The sequence below is a fragment of the Triturus cristatus genome, chromosome 6 (genome assembly GCF_964204655.1).
Source record: "Triturus cristatus chromosome 6, aTriCri1.1, whole genome shotgun sequence".
NCBI lineage: Eukaryota > Metazoa > Chordata > Amphibia > Caudata > Salamandridae > Triturus > Triturus cristatus.
In genome coordinates this window covers 932,240,267-932,263,883 of record NC_140589.1, presented here as the reverse complement: position 1 = coordinate 932,263,883, position 23,617 = coordinate 932,240,267, and the positions used below count along the sequence as shown (strand labels likewise).

The following is a 23,617-nucleotide window of genomic DNA, read 5'->3' as shown; positions in this document are numbered from 1 at the left end:
GCCGTGAGCTGGCACACATGCGGAGGCTCATGGAGCACATGGTGCGGATGGAGGCGGAAAGGATGGCAGCCACCGCTGTACATCAGCAAAATATAGCTGGGATCTACCATGCTCTGCAGACCATCATTATAGCATTGCTGCCACAAGGCATGGCGCTGATGAATAATGCTGACCCCACACCATCCACATCTCCACCCCCTGGTGTGTCAATGCCCAACAGTGCGGCAGGAATATCCATTCCGGCACCTGATGTGTCACTGCCACACAGTGCGGCCGAAAACCTTCCTCCGGCCCCTGATGTGTCCGTGGCACACAGTGCCCCAGCTAGTACTGCAACACCCACAGGTGGGGCAGAGCACACATCCGGGGACGAGGACGTGGATGGGTTTGTGATCAGGAGGCACTAGCTTTCATTTCTGCCACCTGGCCTGTTCCTGCTTGGTGCTGCACATGGCCCCATGACCTTCCACTGACCCCCGATACACTCCGATGCACTCACCTTGGACAGTAACATGGACTACCATATCCTGTTTGATGACCAATGACATGGTGACCAGACTGCGGACTGTACCCTACCTCTTCCGCAGTCGTTGTCATCCCCGGATGGACTCTGGCTGGCCCTCCACTGGCCCATATTTTGTAGTGCTCGGCATTGCCCTGTACCGCTCGAGCTGCAGGACTGCACTGGATGTGCAATAAACATCCAGTGATGCACTGCTGTGTTATGTCGTTCATCATTCATGTATGAATGTGTGGGTGAATATAGGGACAGTGATGTCCCTTGCGTCAATGATGCTCATCCTGTGGGATGCCAGTCAGAGGGTGCTACATTGCATATTGTGTACCGGGTCCTGTGAAAACTGCAACAGACACACGCATCAGTCACGTCCATATCCGGACATGGACTGAACCACGCCCAGATCCCACGAGTCATTGTTGCAAGCCCTGCGCTGGTCCAGCGTACGGCAGGCCAGACCACTCCTCTTACGCTCCGAGGGGGGTCCTCATTGCTACCCGTCGCAGGCATACTCGCTGGTGGTGTTAGGTCACTGTTCTAGTTGTCAGCATGTCACAGCCACTCCCTGAGGGCAGGTTTGCACGCACACCACACCCATCCGGCACAGGCGTCACAGGCCATGTGATTCTGCCAACATAAGGGGCCGACGACGTCACATTCCCCTATGCCGGTGATGACTATATGACGGACGCTCCACAATTCTCAATCATAAAGGGCCCATGAGTTGTTGCGCACAGGGTTTGTGGCACCCGAGGCCTTGCGGCCGCCACGTGGCGCCGACTAGGGTTGCACAGGGTTAGTGGCACCCAAGTCCTTGCGGCCATCATGGTCCTGCAGCCACGTGGCGCTGACTGGGGTTGCACAGGGTTAGTGCACCTGGAGCATTGCGGCCGGCACAGGCACCCTGCCACGGGACGGTGACTTTGGGTGCACTGAGTTAGGGGCACCTTGAACTGCTGAGCGGGTGTGCAGCCTGCGATAATGCCCCGTCCCGGCGGTCCAGACAGCTCAGGTTTTGTGTGCCCTGCTGGACCGCAGTGTAGGCCAGAGCCAGGGAGCAGCGCGGACCTACCGCCATGTGGCGTCACTTCCGGGATCACAGAGTTGGTGGCACCTATTAGGCTGAGTGGGTGTGCAGCCTGCGATGAGGCCGGGTACGCTGGTATGTCCTCTGCCATGGAGTAATCAAGACCCAGCACCAAACATGGGACCTGGTGGCCTGCAGGGCGGTATGGTGTGGAGTGTGCCATGTCTGCGGGCCCTGGGCTTGTGGCTTGCAGCGGCACGTGGTGGGACCTCCTGTATGCACGCCGGTGGCAGAAGGTGAGCAGTGCGGCCTGGGTGTGCATGTGCGGGCATGCTCCGATGGGCGGCTGGAGGGGCTGGGGTGCCTCTGTCTGGGTGTGCATGGGCGGGCAGGCGATGTTGTCTTGTGCAATTGTGTGTATTGTGCCAAACATGTATCTGGACTCTGTTTCAGATGACGGGTCTGTCTCAGATGTGTGACCTAATGAACTGCACTACATGCCGGCAAGTGATTTGAGACACACCGGTGGCAGCAGGTGAGCAGTGTGGCCTTGGTGTGCAGGGGCGACGCTCTCTCTCTCTCTCTCTCTCTCCCCCTCTCTTCTTCTCTCTCTCTCTCTCTCCTCCTCTCTTCTTCTCTCTCTCTCCCCCTCTCCTTTTCTCTCTCTCTCCTCCTCTCTTCTTCTCTCTCTCTCTCTCCCCCTATCTTGCTCTCTCTCCCCTTCGCTCTCTCTCTGTCCTTTGATGTGCGCAGGACACACCTTCTCATCATGACTTTTGTCTTGCTGGCTATGACCTACGGATTGGCACAAGGGGAGCCGCAATGTGTCTTCATTTCATTTCAGTTTTCATTTTAAGAAAGTTTGATTTGTTGCTTTGGAAACAAATGTGTGATGCTCATTTTTGTGATGACACATGCATGTCACCAGTTGTGATTCTGCGACATCATGCGGATTATTTTGTACGTGATTAGGTGTAGCTGATGTGTCATGTCTTTGGTCGGGGGGTGCTGGGGAGGGGGGATCCTAGGGGTGGTTGCGGTTGGTGTTGTTTCCCTTATGCCCTCCGGGCTGCATGTTCAGTTGCCCGGGTGCATCTGTTGTTCTTCAGGTGTGGCTCTGGACTGGTCTCCCTTTTGTGGTCCAGGCTGTGGTCCAACTTAGCACCAGGTCGGAGCAGGTGTTATTTTCCTGCTGCTAACGCGCCTGGTTTGTGTTCTTATCGCAGTTCTGGCTGTTCGTTGTGAATGTTGTGGAGTGGTGTTGTCGCGGCTTTTGGCACGGGAATGCCTTCTCTGCATCTCATTAGCGATAGTTGCGGGGGATATCCACGGCGATGTTTTTTACGGCTGCTATCGCAGGTAAACTGGTTCCTTTGAGCTGTTAACACCAGCTTGTGATTGGGGGGATAAGTTTATCACAACTTTGGCTGCGATAAAGTGCCGTTATCTTGGCGATAGCTCCCTGTGAATATCCCCCTAAATAACTTGCTGCTGTCATGGGATCTGGAAATAGCTAACCCAATATGCAACATCACGGGCCAAATGGCCACAACAGTTTTTCAGTCAGGCCCCATCTCAAGTATCGATTTTATCTTGTTTCCTACATCCTCAAGTAGAACCCTTAAGCATTTTGAGGTTATGCTGACTGAACGTAGCGATCACACCTTATATCTTACGTTCAACTGGTATTCCCCTAAAAAAAATAGTGTTAAATGTGTACCCAAGCCAATACTAGGTAGGAAAAAAGGATACATACTAAAATGAGAGAAAATCGAGCCTATTAAAATGCTGTCTCAAATTGTGTCCTCCTCATGCCAGGAGATTTGCTTATGTTTAGACCTATCGTCTAACGATAACCAAATCGTGGACGCCCTTAGTAGTATTTTAACCTCTAGAAAAGGTCTATTAACTCACCAAACCTCTCTAAACACTCCCCGCCCCACCAAAGTGGTTTGAAAAAAAATTATCACAGGTTTCAGCGGATCTCCGCAAAGCACTCAAACTGCGACCCAGAGACCAAAACCACATTAGAAGTCTTACGTCTGCATATAAATTTGCCAGGCAGGAGAGAAAAAGGGCGATTTCCACGGATGCCTGGGAGAATTTGAGATCAGCCTCACTATCCAAAGACAGTAAGCTATTTTGGAAAGTGGTTAACAGCCCTCTCTTCCAGGAGGATAGTGGATCATCATTGGACCTCCATATAGATGAGGACACATGGATTAACCATTTCCAAAATATATTCCAGGACCAGTCTGCCATAGACATAGAATCAATGGCGTTACACTCAAGTACATCTTCAATATTGGAGTTCTCCATAACTGAAGTAGAACTTGCGCTATTTCAATCTCCCGCGCTGAAGGCACCAGGACCTGATGGGGTCCCACTGGATGTCTTTCTAACCAACAAACCCCTGTGGGCCCCGGTCACGAACCCAGCATTAAATGCCATAGCCAAAACTGGTCCTCAGCCATCCTGAAGACAGTTTATGATAGTCCCAATTCATAAGAAGGGGAGTGGCACAGACCCGGCTACTACCGCCCAATTTCTCTTCTGGACAGTACAGCACACTTAATGAGCAGACTGCTATTAAACAGACTGGAAGATTGGGCAATCGAGAACAATGTCCTTGTGGAAGCCCAATTCAACATTAGAAAGGGGAGGGGCACAGTAGACCAATGCCTCAACCTTGCCCTAATCACCGCTAAATATGTCACCCCAAAGAGTGGACAATTATACATGGGTTTTATGGATCTGTCCACAGCCTTTGACTGCGTGAACCACAGTAAACTGTGGCTCATCATGGAGTTAATAGCCGTCTACCCGCCCATAATTTCCTTTATTACAGACTTCTATAGTCATGCAGAGGATGTAGACCGATACGGTAAATATGGGGAATGCTCAAAACTTTTCAGGTTTGAAAGTGGGTGAGACAGGGTTGTCTTCTTGCCCCCTTTCTCTTCTCCCTTTATACAAACAAATTTTCTGAGGTTTTGAGCGAGAAATGCAAGGACATTCCAGTGGTAGGCTAACACCCAGTACCCGTCATGCTTAATGCTGATTACGCGGTTTTATTGGCCAGAACCCCAAAGGCCCTACAGCTTTCTATTGAGAGATACTCCGCCTATATGGCAGAGTTAGGACTACATGTCAACAAATCTAAATCTTATGCGATGGACAGAGTGGATCATTTTATGTATTTAGCCATCTTCTTTGACAAAAAATTTAACTGGGCCACAATGGTTAGAGATAGAGCAAAGTTGATGACCAAAAGTATAGCTGGCATCTGGAAGTTCGTAATGAAAATAGGGAATAAACCAGAGAACTACTAGAAATCTACTCTGCAAAAACACTATCCCTAGCCACTTATGGTGCAGCTATTTGGGGAACAGCACATATTGACTCCTTACATGTTATAGAAGATACATTTTTGAAGAGATTATTGTCTATCCCTAGTGCATGACCAAACATCTTAGTCCATAAGGGATTAAGGGGCATATTTACAAGCAGGCGATAAAAAATTATCGCCGTTTTTGCGGCCAATTAGCAAGGCAACGCTAACGCGTGAAACCTTGCTTTAGCGTCAGGATTCCTAACGCCCAGCTTTGCATCTCTAATGAGATGCAAAGTGGGCGTTCCTGACCTAACCTGACAGGAGAAATGTCGCTAAGCGACATTTCTCCTTTCATCAAGCCCCACGATATGAAGCATAGCGTCAGGAAAAGTAGCGATAACCCCTGTTATCGCTACTTTCCTTACTCCTGCTTCAGGACTGACTTAGCCATGATATCCTATGGAAGGTGGATATCAGGGCTAAGTTTGTGAGGCCTTATCAGCAAGCTAACGCCACATTGCATGAGATTATCGCTGGGTTTCCAGGGATAATCTCACGTTAGGCAGTTAGCGTGAGGATTTTTATCGCTGAGGAGATAAGCGTTGCTAATAGCACGCTATCTCAGCGATAAAAATCCACGTTACCCGGCGATAATTATCCTCACGCTAAGAGCGCTGAGCGATAATTATCGCCGGGTGTTGCTGATATGCCCCTAGGTTTTCTGTTTATATCTAACACTATAAAAATGCCTCACTTTTAGCCTGGCTTTCGATCTGGAAAAAGGAATCGGTCACTCTAAACCAAACAGTGTTAAAAGATATTATCTTTGGATCGAGTTTCCTCGATTGCCTGGCTAGCTTATGTCATACAGTTTTTTAGTGAGCTAGACTTAGAGATCCTGTTTAACTCCCCGTCTGAGAGCATATCTTTCCTTAAATCTAGACTAAAAGAATTTTGTATTAATAAATGCACTAAGACAGATGGCAAAAAAATCAAACAAAAACCACAGTTATTACATATCAAGCATCACCAACTCTGAGAACTGGGCACCTATCTTATCTTTCATTTGTTACTAACAGCAGACACTGTTTTGTACTGGTCAGATTTAGACTAAACTAAGGGGCACATACATGAAGCATTTTTGTATTAGCAAAGGGCCGATTTGCAGAATTGGCCCGTGTGCGAATACAAAAAAGGCTTTCCACATGCATCAAACCCAAATTGCGATTCGGTAAATTGTTACCAAATCGCAAAATGGGTTTTGTGATTCGGTATTTGGAAGGGGCATGTTACGGGCGTCCCTTCCAAATATCGAATCCTAACAGTATGCATAAATGTTTTGTGACTGTGAATGCGGTCGCAAAACATTCGCATATTACCATCTACTTCAAGTAGGTGGTAACCGATTCGCCAATGGGAAGGGGTCCCAGAGGGAGCGATTTGCGACCCTCTAGTAACTGCAATCTGAAACTTTTTGAGTTTCATGCATTGTAAATTGCGATTACCTAATTGCGATTCTCAGGAATTCGCAAATAGGTATTTGCAATTTACAATGTTGATGCATGTGCCCCTATACTCTGCTAATGGTTGGGTATCCATTACAAGTTTATTTGGCAAACCAGCTGTCCTTATGTCCCTGTGAAGTCATCTTGCATCTTTTATTCTTTTGCACATTTTCCAATGCCGAAAGGAAAATTCATTATCCCACTGCTGAAAAAACTTAGCCTACGTGTGCACAAGCAGGCCCTTGAAACCCTTTGATTATTGGAAAGTCCACACACGTTTTGTGATTGCAAATGTTTTACTAGCTATTTTAAAGATTAGAAAGGTGAATATTACAACATAGGGGGCACAATCTCAGAGTCTGCATTACCCATTATTTGTGGCTATTACTCTCTGAACACACCAATGGTCTCTCAGTGCCCTATATAACTATACATTCACAGTTGTCCCTGTTAACCTATTACTGCTTTTTATAAATATATATTTTTCCTTTTAACTCGTTCTGACTGAAATGCTGATTTTTATATGATCTACAATATTTATGATTTATGTACTTTTTATGCATTTATTTAAATGCGAAATAAAGCTGATGATTTTATTTAAATGTGTGCTTTCACCAAAATTGAAGCGAGGACACATTTTGTGCTAAAATATAGCTCAAAATGACAGATTTGCATTTTATGCATTTACATGTTATTTCGAATCACAGAAATGCAAGGAAAATGCATGCTTTTTTGGCAAAGTTAGAGGGTTACAGGCCATTGTGGCTAAGAGATTGTCATAGGATCTACATGAGACCTACCATCTTGGACTCCCTGGGGTGTCTAGTTCACAAAAATGTATGGGTTTGGTAAGTTTTCCAAAGTCGCAGCCAAGCCCATACCTAATTACAGCAGGTAGTCCCATTGTCCATGCCTTCACATTGCGTTTTGGGGCCTACAGTGTGGCGGGTGCTAGGCCAAAGCACAATAGTGGGATAATTATTTTGTCAGAATATGTGTGGGGATTGGGTAGTGGGAAATGTGTTGATCACCACGGATTCCAGAACTGTCCCTCACAGAAATGTGAGGAAAATGCCAGTTTTTAGCCACAGTTTGAGGTTTGCAAGGGCTTTTAGCAAGAAAACCTTATCAGATGCATACAGGTCACACCACCCTGGACTTCCCCTGGGGGTCTAGTTTTCAGAGTTGTCTGTGTTTAGTAGGTTTCCCTAGCTGCCTCCCATCCAAGGGCCCAAAATCAGCATCAATCTCATTCCAAAAAATGGGTTTGTTTTGTTGGAAAAATGTGATCCATCCTTGTTGCATTTTGGAGTTTCCCTATAGTAGGTGTTTGGGAAATCACAGAGAAGTGGGGTGTAATTTTTATTGAGAGATGTGTGAGAACACTAGGTGGTATGAAATGTGTGCATCCCTCCAGATTCCACAACTTTCCCTCATAGAAATGTGTGGAAAATTTGCATTTTTAGGCAAAGTTTGAGGTTTCCAAGAGCTTCTGGGTGAGAAGAACCTCATTCATCCACACAAGTCACAGCACCCTGTGCTCCCCTGGGTCTCTAGTTTTTAGAAATGTCCATGTTTGGTAGGTTTCCCTTGATACCAGCTGAGTCACAGTTATGCAAGTTGCAAAAAGGCTTTGAGTGGAAAAATGTAATCTGTCTGCGTTGCTTACTAAACACCTTCCTGCCATGAGCGATGGGCTAGGCCCACATACACAAGTAGGGCACCGTTTGCATCAGGAGATGTGTGGAAACTGGATGGTAGGAAATGTGTAGATCCCTGCAGATTCTAGAACTTTCCCTCACAAATGTTTGAGCAAAACATGTGATTTTAGACAGAGGTTGCGGATTGCAAGGCCTTCGAAGTTAAAAGTCCTGTGAGATCGGTACAAGTCACACCATGCCACCATTTGTAGAAAAAAAAGCTTTTTTTACACAGTTCTTTCATGAAAACTAAAATGTATCTATATTTTGGTGATTTTATCTGTTACCTTTAGATAAATCTACAAATTCTGGTTACCATTAGAATCCTCAGGATGCTGGAAAAAACAGGAAACACATTTGGTGCAGATACCTTTTGTGAAAAAAAGGTTTAGACACAAGCTGCTTCTAATATCCAAAAAAGGGCATAGCACCAGGGTGGGTGGTAAGCACTAGCAGTAAAGAGGTTTAATAGCATACTGTTTGCACATTATGTTTACTTGTGATAATGGCATCACCAAAACGCACTGGGTGCAAAGTGCTTGAAACTACCTCTATCAAAACTAAGCACCTTGGGGCAGATTTACAAGGACTGGCGCATCCCTGCATAACAGCAGGGATGCGCCAGGTAAGATGCGTCACGCAAGTTTACCCTTGCGCCATCACAGATGCGCCACATTTACAATGCGGCGCATCGTGGCGCAAGGATAAACAGATGCGTGATGCATCTGATGGCGTAAGGGCGGCGCATTGCTGGAGTCGTGTCAAAAGCGCGACGCAACTTCAGCAATACTCAGGGGCTGCCCATACCTAACATGCTGCGTCACGCCTTACGCCTGCTTCAGTAGATAGTAAATCTTGTAGATTTCACTGCGTCACTTTTCCGAGGCTTTTTCCGACGGAACGCCCACCCTGCATACATTAAACGTGACGCAGGTTTAATGTAGCGCAGGGCTTTACAACGTGACGTATCTCCCTAGATGCGTCACGTTGTAAATAAGGCGCAACATGGCGCATGGTTTGCACCGCTGCTGCGTCACAGAAGTGACGCAACGGCGGCGTAAATGTGTCGCAATGGGCTTGTAAATCTGCTCCCTTGAATTTACTTGAGTGCACATTTTATTGACAATGGTCAGTATGTTTCGAATACTTATATATCAGTGATGATGACTGTTAGAAATGGGATTTCTGGTTGGCTAAGGCTTGCGCCAAAGTCAGGCAGAAACCACCACTCTAGTCAGGGCTGGGGAGTTACACGCCAAAGATAACCCCTGCTCACCCCCTTGGTAGCTTGGCACGAGCAGTCAGGCTTATCCCTGAGGCGATGTGTAAAGCGTTTGCGCGCGCACCCAAGGCCCACCACAAAAGGAAACTCCACACAAGGTATACTATAAAAATAGCCTTTGTATTATACACAACACATCAGATAAAAACACACACTTTACAATGTGCCAACAGGCACGGGCAGAAGGGATTATATGTACAGGGGACAGGGCCACATAGACCACTGTCCGAAATTAGCACTCTTAGAACTTAGGAATAATACTTTAGAACATAGCACACAATAACATATATAACACACAATCAGTAACTCCTGGTAACCAAAAAGTACCACCTACGCAACCCTAACCACCTTAGGAAAATACTGCGCAGGGAATCAGGACCTCACCAAAAATACATTCAGAGGTGTAAAGCAAAGCACATGACGCATAAACACATTCAGAGGTGCAGGAAAGGAAAACACATGATGCATAAAATACCTTCAGAGGTGCAGGACAAGAATAGCGCCAAACTCACATTAGCCACTACCTGTGGCAGTCCCTAGGCCAACTGGCCTTGTCGGGGCAAGGACGCCCTGTGTCACAGTGTCAGGGGAAGGCTGCGCAGGCTGCGCAAGCTAAAGCGTAAAGGGGGGGGGCACAACCTACACGTTGCAGCTGCCCACTAAGTGCTGGGCAGCTGGGAAAAGGAGCGTGGGCACCACTGTGCCCTTTGAACACAAATCGCAGTCACGTGGGGCCCCTCTGGGCTCTTAGAACAGTTATGGCCTTCTGAGCCCCTCTGGGCTCTACAACAAGCAATGCCCCCTGAGCCTCGCAGGCTCTACGACAAGAAATGCCCCTGAGCCTCGCAGGCTCTTCGCAAATATCTGCCCCGTCGTGGGAGCCTCGGGGCTCTGAACGACGATGTTCCTTTTGGAGCCTTCCGGCTCTAAACTCAGAATGCCCCTGACGTTGGTGGAGCCCTCCTGGGGCTCGAGAAACCAACGAAAATGCCCCCTTAAGGCGGAGCCTCGATGGGCTCGAGAACACGTTGGGGCGGCCCGCTGCCTTCCGGGGCCGCCCGACACCTGCACTGTCCCGGTGCCTGCCGGTGGAGCGCACTTGCTCCGCACCCAACAAAGAATGCTCCGGTGGAGCGCACTCGCTCCGCACACAACCACGGATGCCCCCACTCACCGGGACGGCTCCTCCGGTCTCGGCGGCGCTGCTCCTCCTCTCGTTAGATCCAGCGTGGGGTGGGCTCCCGCCTGGATTCCTCTCCTTCCCTTCGGCAGCAACAGCGCGGGGCTCCCTCAGCGCACGGGAGCCCCGGTCCACAACTCACTTCCTGCTTCCCTCACAGGAGCGCGGGGTAGGCTCCCGTCCGCTTCCTGTGGGTACAGTCCCGCCCACGTCTTCGCCGAGGCTGCCTGGCTTCCGGTTCTACCCGGCCGCGGCGGTGACTCTAAACTTCGGCAGTCAGAGGGCTAGGCTCCCTTGTCACAAGCAATATACGGCGGGGTGGGCACCCGCCGTAGGAAAATAATTAAATAAGCGGGGTAGGCACCCGCAAGCGCCACAATGCGGGGTGGGCACCCGCTTTAGAACACGGCCGAAAAGCGGGGAATCCCACGCCGGGGTTCCCTCGCTAAATATTGCAGCTCGGCGCTGCTGGGGCCACAGAGAGAGCGCTCCTAGCGCTATAAGGCAGAGAAAAGCGCTCCCAGGCGCTTAGGGGTGAAATAACCACCAAATCCAGCAAAGTCCTTAGTAAGGTGGGCAGGGGGCAAGGCTGGGCCAGGGGCCAGGTCACTGGGCCCTCCAGGCAGGAAGGCAGTCCAAAGTGGTGGTTCCTCCTGGCCTCCAGCAAAGCAGCAGCCCCCCTCAGGATCCTGGAAGAGAACAACTTCTGTGGGGACACAGCCCCATTTTTATACATCTTTTCCCTTTGTTCTGGGTTCAGGGTGAGGGGGAAAACCAGTCACAGCTGGTTGGGGAGCACCCTTGATGTGCTCAGCCCCTCACTCTATTCACTGGCAGGGCCGTCAGTCGCACAACAGGGGGCGGAGCCAGCATTGTGTGGGGAAAACCCTGCCCTATTCAGGACCCAGGTGTACTCCTCCCACCCATCTAGCTGCTGATCTCCCCATTCACCACTGGGTGACTCATCCTGACTCTGGGAAATCCCTAGCCCGTCACATGACCTCAACCAGCCAATCCTGGACAAGGCACACATTTTACACTGCACACCGAAGTGCCCACTTCTAGAAGTGGCACTTCCACACTAGGTACATGCACACCGCACACATCATCGCGCAGCATTCAATCACACGAGTCCGCACATACCAAACTCGGGCCTGCACACCCCAAGCATCAGGAACTACTAGGGACACCTACATTCCCCATGCATTCCTATGGGAGGACAGGCCTATCTCACCACATGCACTCAGAATGCGCACGCACTTTCCTCTGGGACACAGGGAAAGTGCGCAGAAACCAAAAATCACCACACCAAGTCACCAATAAAAAGCAAAAAAGTTCAGGGGTGAACCTGCCAGAAGGGCCAAGTCCAACAATGACGTATTGCTGCTTTTGAGAAATGGACTGTCTCTGACTTTTTTCTTCTGACAATTTAGCAAATGATGCATTTCTTTCTTAAAGACTGCTCACAAAAGACATTTTGCAAGTATATTTCAATACTCTCTAGTGACAGTCGCATACATTTTATAGACAACTTACTGTACTTTCTCCTTAATACTGAACACCTTATTTCGAATCACCATCCATCAGAGTTGTAATGGGCATCAAGTATGGTAAAATCAAGTGAAGCGTACAATGAAAAGGGTAATGGATTTTCATTCTGCCTGATTTTTCTGTTCACATTTTGGACATACTTTCAATTAATTTCTACTGCAACATTTTGCACCCGCTGCACTCCCAAAGAATTGGAGAAAATGCAAGAAATTTGGATAGGTTACTGAAGTTATACTTACAGCCTGAATTTGAACGCGGCAGACAGTTACTGCATCACGGTGTGATGGATATCTTGTCCGCCGAAATATAAATCCCATTATTTCCTACGGGATTTATATTTTGGCGGATGGGATATCTGTCACCATTATTACAGAGTAACCCGTTCACTGGCTTCTCAATGAGGCCCTTAGTCAATATGGCTTCATTGATTCCACTGTGGTGATGTTTAAACCACATGAAGACATGAAGAAAAACTTTAAAGCTTCACAGACAAGAATCAGAGTTCTGATAAACGAACTACTGCCATGCCCCATGTATCGTCTAGAAAAGGAGACATATGTAAAGTGGAAGTAGAGTTTATTCATTCGACCACAAGGCTAGCCTAAAGTGGACTTGGAAACTGACTTGTATTGTATTGTGTTGTATTGAAGTATTTATATAGCACTTCATATCCATGAAAAGGCAATAAAACGTTCCTATTTTTATTTGTTCTTGATTGCAGTTTCAGAAATATGTGGTTGGAAGTGTGTCCTGTGAGGTTCAAAGATATGTCCCAATCATGGGGTGTTGTGCATCGCAGCTCATACACCTTGAAGTGTAAATGGTATGTGATCTTCTTTCCTGAAGGTGGTGAAGCCTGCAAACATATAAAGTTGATTTTCTCTCAAGAATATTGGTCCCAAACCTCAGACTTTCCAATATGTTTCGAGTCAAGATTTCTTCAGTGATGGGGCGTGGCCAACAACATGGCCGAGTATCTCAACTGAGCTCCGGCCTGAGCCAATGAATCTGACTGTAATCCTGGCAGTTCCGACATTAGAAAAAGGCTGCTCTATAGCAGGAAAACATCCACAATGACAAGAGAAGTCCTGAGAGTTGAGAAAAAGGCAAGATACCGAAGAGCGGAGTTGGAAGAGTCTGCGACATGGCAGCAGGGAGAATCCAGCCTGGGCCGGCTGCGAACACAGAAGAAATTGGAACTGAGCCCATCAGCCTAGCACGTCACCAAAACAACAGAAAGTGTGCTGGCAGCCAATATCACACAGCGGGAAGAAAATACGTTGATCCCTGAGGGGTGGGGACCCCAACGAGACACCGCATGCTGAAACAACAAGCCACAGAGGCGGTAGTACGGGCCCATCAAGAGGAACGGACTACGCCTTGAGCCTACCAGAGGCTGGTGCGGGAATGGAGATGGAGCCAGCTGAGCGGGCCGCACTGAGGAGCTTGATCTCACAAGGGACATCCGGGGGGTTGATGGTCGCCCCCAGAGAAATGGAGAGGCCCAGTACCGGAAACAGAGGAGGAAGACCCCAGCACAGTGGAGAGATTGTGGTTTCCTCTAGGCCCGACAATTAACATCTCGGCCCGTCTTGGGCTAAGACCAAAGACAAGATCGAGCCAACTGAGCCTAACACTGTGGAGGGCAGCGGAGGGGCCACAGCCCAAGCCGGATTAAAGACAAGAACCAACCCTTGGCCCAGAGAACAGAGGACTGACCGCCCCTGTGCCTGCTGTGATGATAGATGCCCTTACATTGGACAGAGAAGTGACGGCGGGAGCCTGCTGCCCCTGATGTAGAGTCCAAGGTGAACGGGGCCCTGGGACAGAGAGACTGCACTGGGCCACTCGGGCAGACAGCCAGCTTAGATGTCCTGTGAGAGTGAGAGAAGGTGAGGACCGCGAGAGAAAGGGGTCGCGAGGCCGGGCTTCCGGTCCCCTGCGAATCTCCATGGGCTGAGGAGAGAAGCCATAGTCCCTCTGGAAGGCAGTAAAACTTGCAGCAGTGATGGAGGACCTACGCCGAGCTGAAAAGAGACGGAGGAAAGATCCTTTTTAAAGGTCTAAGGTGAGCGGGCCCCGGGACTGGGAGACCACCCTGAGGCCGGCCGGGGCGGGAGGACAGATCTAAACTAAACTGGCTAAAGGAAATGAAAAAGCTAAGAGGTTTTAAAGAGTGGGATACCATAGGCAACTTTACGATAGGGGAGATTATAGACAAAGGCACTTTGAAAAGCTTCACCACCCTAAAGCCTGAATTCTCACTCCAATCATGCCAGCTTCTTAAATATGCCCAGCTAAGAGACGCTTGGCAAGCATAGAGCATAGCGGTGGCCACCTTGCCAGAATATGCACCACTAGAAGGGAGATTACTCCAGGAACATCTTACGAGTAAGGCAGTATCGTTTACATATAAAACCCTAAATAACAATAGGCCAGATAGGTTAGCACATGGGAAAAAGAGCTGGGCACATTGGCGGACGTGGACTGGGAGGCAGCCCTGATGCACCCCAGAGAGGTTGCAATCAAGTCACGGCTGCATCTTATTCAATATAAAATCCTTCACAGGGCTCATTATGACCAGGCCAGATTACATAAGATTGGGCGAGCCATAGATCCAACATGCCATAGATGTGAACAGGAGGCGGGGAATTTCTACCACACAATTTGGGTTTGCACAAAGATACAAACTTACTGGAAGGCAGTCATAGGAGAACTCAATAAAGTGATGAAGACGGACATCCCCCCCAGACACGAAATTTATACTATTAGGAATCCTGAATGACATAGATATAGACAGACCACAACTGTCACTCAGCAAACTAGACCTAGTGGTGGCAAAAAGGTCTATAGCGAGGCGCTGGGGAGATACAACCATGCAGACACTCCGCGAATATAAAATGGGAATAGACATGTAGATGACAGCAGAGAGGGTCACATATAAGGCCAGAGGCTGCCTGAAAAAATTCCATAAGGTATGGGACTGCTGGAGGAAACACTATGGACTGGACTTGATGGACGATACGAACTAGACTTGTCACAAAAGAAATAAAGCAGACACCAATATAAACACACTGCGTTGAGCAAATGGGAAACAAATTTTGCATTGTGGGGAGGGGTAAACGGGGGAAACTCTATCGCAATGTTCTAAATGTCTTTAACCAAACTGTTAATGGCATTTTTAATGTATTACGGACAAAAGGAACTCCTTCAAGATAGCGCTGTATGATACTGTGCAACTGCAGTTGAGTTTTGTTATTGTTTAAAGAAAAACAAAACAATAAAGATATTTCTTTTTAAAAGATTTCTTCAGTGATATCTTAAAATTGATACAATCCAAATGAGAGTGTTCGGTATGTTTCCTATTGTAAAACAATGGGCACTTGTGTTCCATGCAACTCTTACTGGTTATATACAAGATATTTGTGGACGAAACATATTGATTATCAATTTAATGGAATGAATGACAATACAGAATATAAATGTCCCTATTGTTACTTAATTCCTCCAAAGAGGGATGAGGAAAAGGGTGGGAAAGAATAGGTAGCATGTGCAGGAGCTAGAGCAAGGAGAGAGACGTAGAGAATTGAAAGGGCGACGAGAAGGGTAAGCATACAGGTTTGTAATACACCCCATTAATGAAGTAACTGAAAGAAACCTGTTCTAACAAGTGCATAAGTGTGAAGAAATTCAATAAATTGTTTACCAACGATTGGGAAAGAGTAGATGTTCTATGAAACAGAAAAAAATTGAATTTATTATGATGTGCTTTTTGCTTTTAAAATAAAAAAAATAGTTGTGTTTCAATGCTAAATTGGAGTTATGTTTGTACACAAGATTTGAACCTGTCTTATCATTTTCTTCAGTTTATGAAAAGTGTATAGGAACACTAGGCATACATTCCTGAACAGCAGCAAAGATCTGCTGAGATAAATGACATCAAATAAAATAAATTATGGAATTGAAAAAATCTAAATAAATCAAAACAGAATTTACAAATGTAAAACATTGAACATACCTAATTGTTGTAAAATGAAAATCAATTTTAAAAGCATACCAAAGGTTCTCACATTTATTACAAAACTCTTTGTTAAACACTGGCTTCCACATAACTCAAAAACAAACAGGAACCCCAATAAAATGTACTTAAAAATACAAATATTTTAAATAAAGAAAATATATGTTATGTATAAAATTATACTAAAAAAGGCACACATTACTACACATATATAAACAATGTTATATTAAATGACATTGTAGTACGCTATATTTTAAAGATTTGCATTATTGTCATAATTAAAAATAATATTTTGTCGAATTATATTTTTGTAGTCATGATATTTGACCAAGGTAATATGCTCTAAAACCATTTCAAAAGCAAAAAGAACAAATGATGGACGGAATACTGAACAAATCAAACATTCACCCCAATCACAAATCTGGATTTAATCCATTATTTTTTTGCTCACCACTCTACCCCAGTTTAAACCCAGCCATGTGCAAATCAGTCTTGACCCTGCTCCCCACTGGGAACAGTCCAGCCTGAACTGCCAGGCCAGGTCCTCCCTAGACTGGAACCAAGCAGCCTGGGGCCGGTTTCGAAGTATCTCCCCTCATCAGCCAGGCTAGCTGGAATCCAGTGGCACCATGAGCAAGGGACCCACGTTTGTGCATACCCTTCTTACTTAGAGCGACAAAAGCAAAATAGAACAAATGATGGGCAGAATGCTGAACAAATTCAACATTCACAGCCAGTCTCATTTTAGGTACGATATTCAGGTACCATACCATTATACACAAAGCAGGTAACAATAAGAAAGGAGTTTTTAAATCTTTCACATGGATATCATTGATTACCAAATAAGAGAAAATTATGTGGCAGTACATACCTATACCTTGTTTGCCGTTCGGCAGCACTAATGACTTTACCTAGACAATATATCCTCTGTGCTTTTTATTTTCAAAACCTCAGCATATACAAATCATGGTACATGGTTTTGTAGCCCAGAGACTTGTCTGTCTCCTCAGGGCTTCTTGACAGAGTAAAGCCCCACGGAAAACTGCAAAGGTTAAGCTTGTCAAAAAGAGTGCTCATGTACATTTATCACTGTCTCATAGGGGGATCCTTCTGAATGTAACTGCACTTTTTGTGAATCTGTCCCTGTAGTGTCAGTTTCTATTTTTAAAAAACAAGTATAACTAATATTGCACAAATAAAGAACGAAGTACTAATAGAAAGCAGAGGTCTTGGTTAAAAAAAGTCAATAGCTCAGAATGTCATTTTCAAAGTTATTCCCATTGGGGAAGTATAGTCAGCAAATATAAAAATAATATCATCCTATTCAAAATGGGTATAAGGCAGATGATCAGGCAATCATGTTAAATAATGTTCACAAAATAAAGGACATTTTGCCTTGTTCATTAATATACTCAAACTAATATCATTGATTATAAAGTAAAAGTATTTCCTTATAATCACTGATTTAATACCTAAATTGATGAGAGTGGGTGTTCAAAATAACACAATTTGATTAATAAGAATAATTCTATAAGCCACTCGCTACCACTTTTAATGGCAAGTCCTGGAGCTGTAAACGGGAAATATTATCATTAGCCAGATCAGTCATTGTCATTTTACTCAGGTCACAAACCTAAAAGGATGAGTCAAAGCTGTCATCATTTGAACTTTTAATCTGTAGATTGCACAAAGATGTCACCAAAGAGCGACTCTACACCCTTTACCACTGGTAACCAGCGCTAAAGTGTTTGCGCCTTCTCCTCTAAACTTGGTAATATTGGTTTATCCACAAATGAGATACTTAATTTACATACGTCAATAGTAAAGCTGTGCTATGTGTACCCAAGTCCTTTAAATTAAATGCTACTAGTGGGCCTGCTGCACTGGTAGTGCCAACCACTTTTGCTTGTGTGTGCAATTTTCAACTGCCATCTTAACCTGGCAAAATAAACCTTTTGTCAGGCCCAAACCTTCCTTTTTTATACATATAAGTCACCCCTAGGGAGGGTCCTGGGCATCGCAGAGGGCAGGGAGCAATGTATCTTAAAAGTAGAACATATACTTTTATATTTAGCATGTCCATGTAGTGAAAAACTCTTACAATTGTTTTTCTCTAGTGCAAGGCCTGTCTCTCACATAGGATAACATTGGAGTTTCCTTATTGCCTTTTATACGTGTAGTTCCCAAATGGTAACGGATGCCAGTTCATGTTTGGTGTCTCTGGAATCACAATTTAAAATCCTACCTTATTAGTGGAGTCAGATTTTAAATTGCAATTCCAAAAATGCCTCTTTTTGAAAGTTAGCATTACTTGCCTTACCCATTTCGTGCCTGTTCCTGGCTGGGATTAGCTGACAGTAGAGCGTTGTGTATTTCTTCAAGACAGCCTCACTCAATGAGCTTTGATGTGCTAGGATGGGCCATTACTGGCAGGATGGGAGGGAGAGGTTAGGCACAGCCCCACTTACACCTGTGGATAGTCTGGAGCTAGGACAAAGAAGGCAGGAGGACTGGAGACTTCAAAGGGAAACTTCTACAAGCTTCTATCCCACTTCAAAGGCACAACTGGGTTTAAATACTGGACCTCAGACACCACCACTTCACTACACTTCTGGACCTGTGGGTACTCTGCCCTGAAGAAAGCCTGCTGTGCTGCTGAAGGACTGCCACTCTGCTGGACTGCACTCTGCTGGACTCCTGCTGTGCTGACTTGCTGCCCTCTTGCTTAGGTGATAAGGACTCAAATTGCATTTCTTAAGCACAGAACCGAGAGTGATTCCAAGGGCTAGTTGGCTGGCATTCTGATCTTAAGTCTCAAGGACCTAACAGGTTTCCAACAACCTTGCATTTGCACCTGGGCAGTGCCATCTGTGAGTCTACACAGCCAAGTGGTGCCACTCCAGTCTTTGACCCCTGGAAGTGGATTTAAGGTGCTCTGTCAGTGTCCGTGGATCCAGCAAAATTGATGCATCGTCTCTGTTGCATAGTGCAACCCTAAGCAGAACCAACGCATCTTCACTGCTGCATGGAATGGGCCTGTCGCAAAGACTCACATCACCACTGCAGCCCGCATCACCTCCAGAACCACTGCTGCGTGATGCATCCTTGGTGCACATCCTAGCATCGCTCATCGATGGCAGCCTTGATGACGATTCCAAACACCGCATCGCAGCCTCGCAACTCATCAGAACCGACGCATCACCCCGATTTCACAATGCATCCCCAACTCTGGACTTTGCATTGCCCTCGTCGACGAATCCTCGATATTGACGCAACAGGACCCCAAACTGAAGCCTCAAAGCATCTTGGAACCGACGCATTATTCCGGCCTCACAACATATCTCTGACGTAGATACATGCAATGCTCCGTATATCAGGATTTAAGGTACTCTTTTCAGTGGGCCTATCTGGGCTTCTGTAGTCGACCCATGCTCCATTGCGGACAGCTTGAACCTGTGACTTTCCCTTGGTCCGGCGCGATGAGATATCCACAATTGGAACGTTATGCCTTTTGGTGCTTTTTTCTCTACAAAATATAAAATTCAATATCTCTGGTTCTACTGATTGGATTTTTGTCATTTTGGTCTTGTTTTGTGTATACAAATCACTTTATTTTTCTAATTCTGTTGTTGGCTCCTTTGGTGGTGTGTATGCAATGTTTTACTGTTTGAAGTGTTGCATAAATACTTTACATATTGCCTCTAAGTTAAGCCTGATTGCTCTGTGCAACCTTACCAGGGAGTTGAGCACAGGCTAATTTGAGTTTTTCCTGGGCCTTACCCTGACAAGGATTGTTGTTGCTGCTTGACCAGGGCTCACACGACAGTCCACCAACAACCCAATTTCTTACAAATCTTAAGTGCAGAGTTATTTGATTAAACCATGGACTCTATTTGAATTTGTTGATTTAAACATGTGAACTTGGGCTGCTGAGAACACAATGAGACCATGTAATACAGAAATGCATATAAAATATTATGACCTTTACATAACATGTAAGGATAGCGGAAATGTGGTTTATGTTATATTGACTACACCTACAGGTACATTTTTTGTCACCCTAAATAAATATATATAAATATTGAGTTCTAAATATCAGTAACAAAAATCTCACCTCATTAAGGTAATACTAGAAATTCGATACTCACTTGTGAATAATGTTTAGGACAGTATATTTATATCAAATGGTATTTCTGAAAATAATATTTTGACACAAAAATCAGCTAATTGTACTGTTAGTAGGGTCAGTGATTCACCTTGTGCACAAATGCCTACCCGAACAAAGCGCACCTCCTCTGCGTGGGTTATTCTGTAACATCAACACATCTACAGTGCAAGTAAAATTATTACTTTCTCCTGTATTAGCGATGTATTTCCATCCGTGATTAAAAGTTGATCTATAAATAAGAAAACAGGGCACAATTGTTTGGTGCCTCAATCGAACGTTGATGCTTAAATTAATCACAAATTTATACATTTATAAGAGAGTGTGTAATGGCATGAGAGATAGATAGAAGTGGATGTCTGAAATTAAATAGGTATATTACATAGGTGACAATCATCATAAAACGAATAATTACACATTGTTTCATATTTTTGGTGTTCTGTACATCTGGAAACAGATCATAGATCCACAAATTGATGATTTATGGGTTTCAGAGTAACGTACTACTCGCCGTAAAAAGCACTTCAAATCCCCATCAGGGTTAGCAAGTGCTGTATAAATGCAGACCCTTTTCCCTTCCCTTTCCCTCCATTATCCTTCTCAATCCAAATAACTGACTAACATATCCACCACTCAAATTACTTTCCTATTTTCACTATACTAATTCACCACTGGTCATTTCTGGGTTCCAAAGTAGCGAGCTACTCGCTGAAAAAGTGCTTCAACACCCCATCAAGGGTAGCAAGTGCTATATATATGCAAACCTTTTTCCCTCTTCTATCCCTCAACTATCCTTCTCAATCCAAATAACTGATTAACATATCCACAACTCAAATTTCTTTCCTATTTTCACTATACTAATTCACCACTAATCCTTTATGGGTTCCAGAGTAGCATGCTACGCGCCAAAAAAGCGCTTTGACGCCTCATCAGGGGTAGTAAGAGCTATATAAATGCAATTACAATTACAATTTACTTCTTGAACCACTGCACACCGGTGGCTTATGGCCTCTACTGAGCAGTTATGAAAAAGATGTGGTTGACTCCAATTACATCTTGGAACTGGTTATATGTCTAAAGTGGTGTCTTCTGCACTCATCTGGTGTTTTTTTTTTAACCACGAAAACCACTTTGTTTCAGTGTGGATTGCGTCCAATGTTGAAAGGCAACATGTGTGAACTAGTTAAAGAAAAAACCATCTGTAACAGGTCATCTGGAGATTCCACCAGGAAGAAAAGACGTGCAATAAAAGGCACAGAACAGCATGCAACTGTTGTATGAGGCTGAAATATAATTCTCCTACCTAAAATGTAATTTATCTTTACTTGTCAAAATTGGGAAAAACGAAATTGGGGGGCTAATGATTGGATGCTGATATTTGAAGTATACTATTTGGAACTGGGCACTATTTAACATTTTTTAAGACGTGAAAATTGTAGTGGTAGTTGGATTAGGTCCTGAAAAATCTTGTCAGTTATTTACTTATTTAAATTAATAATTATGCATTGAATAACATTTGACAAACACTTGGAAGTAAAAAAGTAGACAAATAAGGACTGTCAAGCATTATCATTTTAATTTTGAATGATACTCCCTCTTCCCTTTTGAAGAAATGCAATTAGCACGAGGTATAAAATATCACGCAGAGAACAGATTATGATACTGACAGCAATTTTGCTGGGGAAATAAACCTGTCTGGATCCACCATGTATGGCTGGGATTAAAATAAAACTGAAAGGAGAAACCTTTTTGGCATTAGTCATGGAAGAAATCCTATTCTGGGCCAATGAAACTGTAGAACAAAATATGCAAACGAATCTAAGCCCATTGCTGTCAACTAGCCAGTGCTTAATTTGAAAAAAAGCCCCTATGTGCCAGGGCTCTTGTCAGGATGCCATTTCCGCTTCCACCGCCCATTGCCGCTGTCAGCGCTGCCAGTTTGCGTAACGACACAACTACTAACTGTCACTCTCCTGCAATGTGACAATTCTGATAATTACATGCCCCCAAAGCTAAAAGAATGACTTTGGCGACAGGTATTAATAATTCCTAATGTGTATTTAATTGATAAACAGCTGTTGTTGTGCTTGTCTCTAAATTAAGCAAACAGTGCCACCATGTGGCAGACTATCATAAGAAAAGGGGCCAAGCACCGGAAAACGGCCGGGTCAAATTAAGCACTGCAACTATCTCGAAGCAATTAGTGTGACTTTCAGTCACTCCAGCTTTTTCACCCATTTGTGCTAAGCATGCTGAAGATTAAAGTTTCACTGTTTAATTCCAGCTCACAGCTCTCTTGCATTTTCGGTCCTGATAGCTGAAGAAACACGACTACTTGGTTGCCTTTTTCTGGCCAGGGGGAAGTTTGATATTTTAGGTATAGTACAGTTTAAAAATAGAAAATATCCACTTGGTCGTGAAGCTTATAAGAGCCCATCTTTCAATTTTTAGGGGTCCAATCATCATTGGGAAATGTTATATTTTTATGGGAACACACTCTAATGCAGGTCAGAGACCTTATGAACCGGGACCATGCCTAAAGTTTATGTATGCTTCTGAGACAACTTGCATGCAAAACAGAAATCCAATAGAAGACATCCCATTTTAAAATGTGTGGTATTATGGTGCTTTAGCATCACTAATTAAAAGGTATTGCTCTGTTGTTGTTGGATCACGTAACCATGCTTTGGCCAAGATGTGCTTCCACTGCTGTGTAAGCATGGTAAGGAACCCATCACTGGGCAAGTGTGGTTTCGAGATTTCTCTTCAACAAAAGGATCTACCGCCATCATGGAATATGAGCCAATCCATTTCAACACACTAGAGGTGTGTTGGTTGCACACATTGTGGTTCTCCTTCTATTTTCATTTCTCCTAGATGCAGCAGTGGACAGCTGACCTCTGTTCCTGCTGCTTCGCTCCTGATTTTCAGCTTGCTGTGATTTGTGCACTGTCAGTGAGGGCTCACAGGCACTGCCCTTGTTGGCTACACTGCTAGGATGTTGCCGCAGAAGCTTCCTGTTGAACCCCTCATCACAGACAAGCATGCACAAATGGGGGCTCTGTGTCGGTCTATCAATACTATGGTCAGCAGTTGTGCCTGGTTCCAGACCCGTATGTGGTCAGCAGTAGTGCCTGGTTCCAGACCCGTATGTGGTCATCAGTAGTGCCTGGTTCCAGATTCTTATATAAGGAAGCTCTTGAAGGCCCAATTTGGAAGAGCACCAGAAAGACAGAAGCAAGCAGTACGTGTGCTTGAGCAGTGAGCGTACCAGAGCTCCCAGCACCTCCACCATTTTGGGTTATACTAGACAGAAATGCCCAATTGGGCTGCCATCA

General features: G+C 45.2%; 1 protein-coding gene across 1 annotated transcript in view; it reads left to right on the top strand.

Annotated features, from left to right (window-relative positions):
• Positions 1-4,283: 4,283 nt before the first annotated feature.
• LOC146820812 (uncharacterized) overlaps positions 4,284-23,617 on the top strand; it is a 122,323-nt gene continuing 102,989 nt past the window's right edge. The window contains exon 1 of the mRNA XM_085609744.1: positions 4,284-4,428. Within this exon, the coding sequence (XP_085465870.1) occupies positions 4,284-4,428 (145 nt within the window). The remainder of the gene's footprint in view (positions 4,429-23,617) is intronic.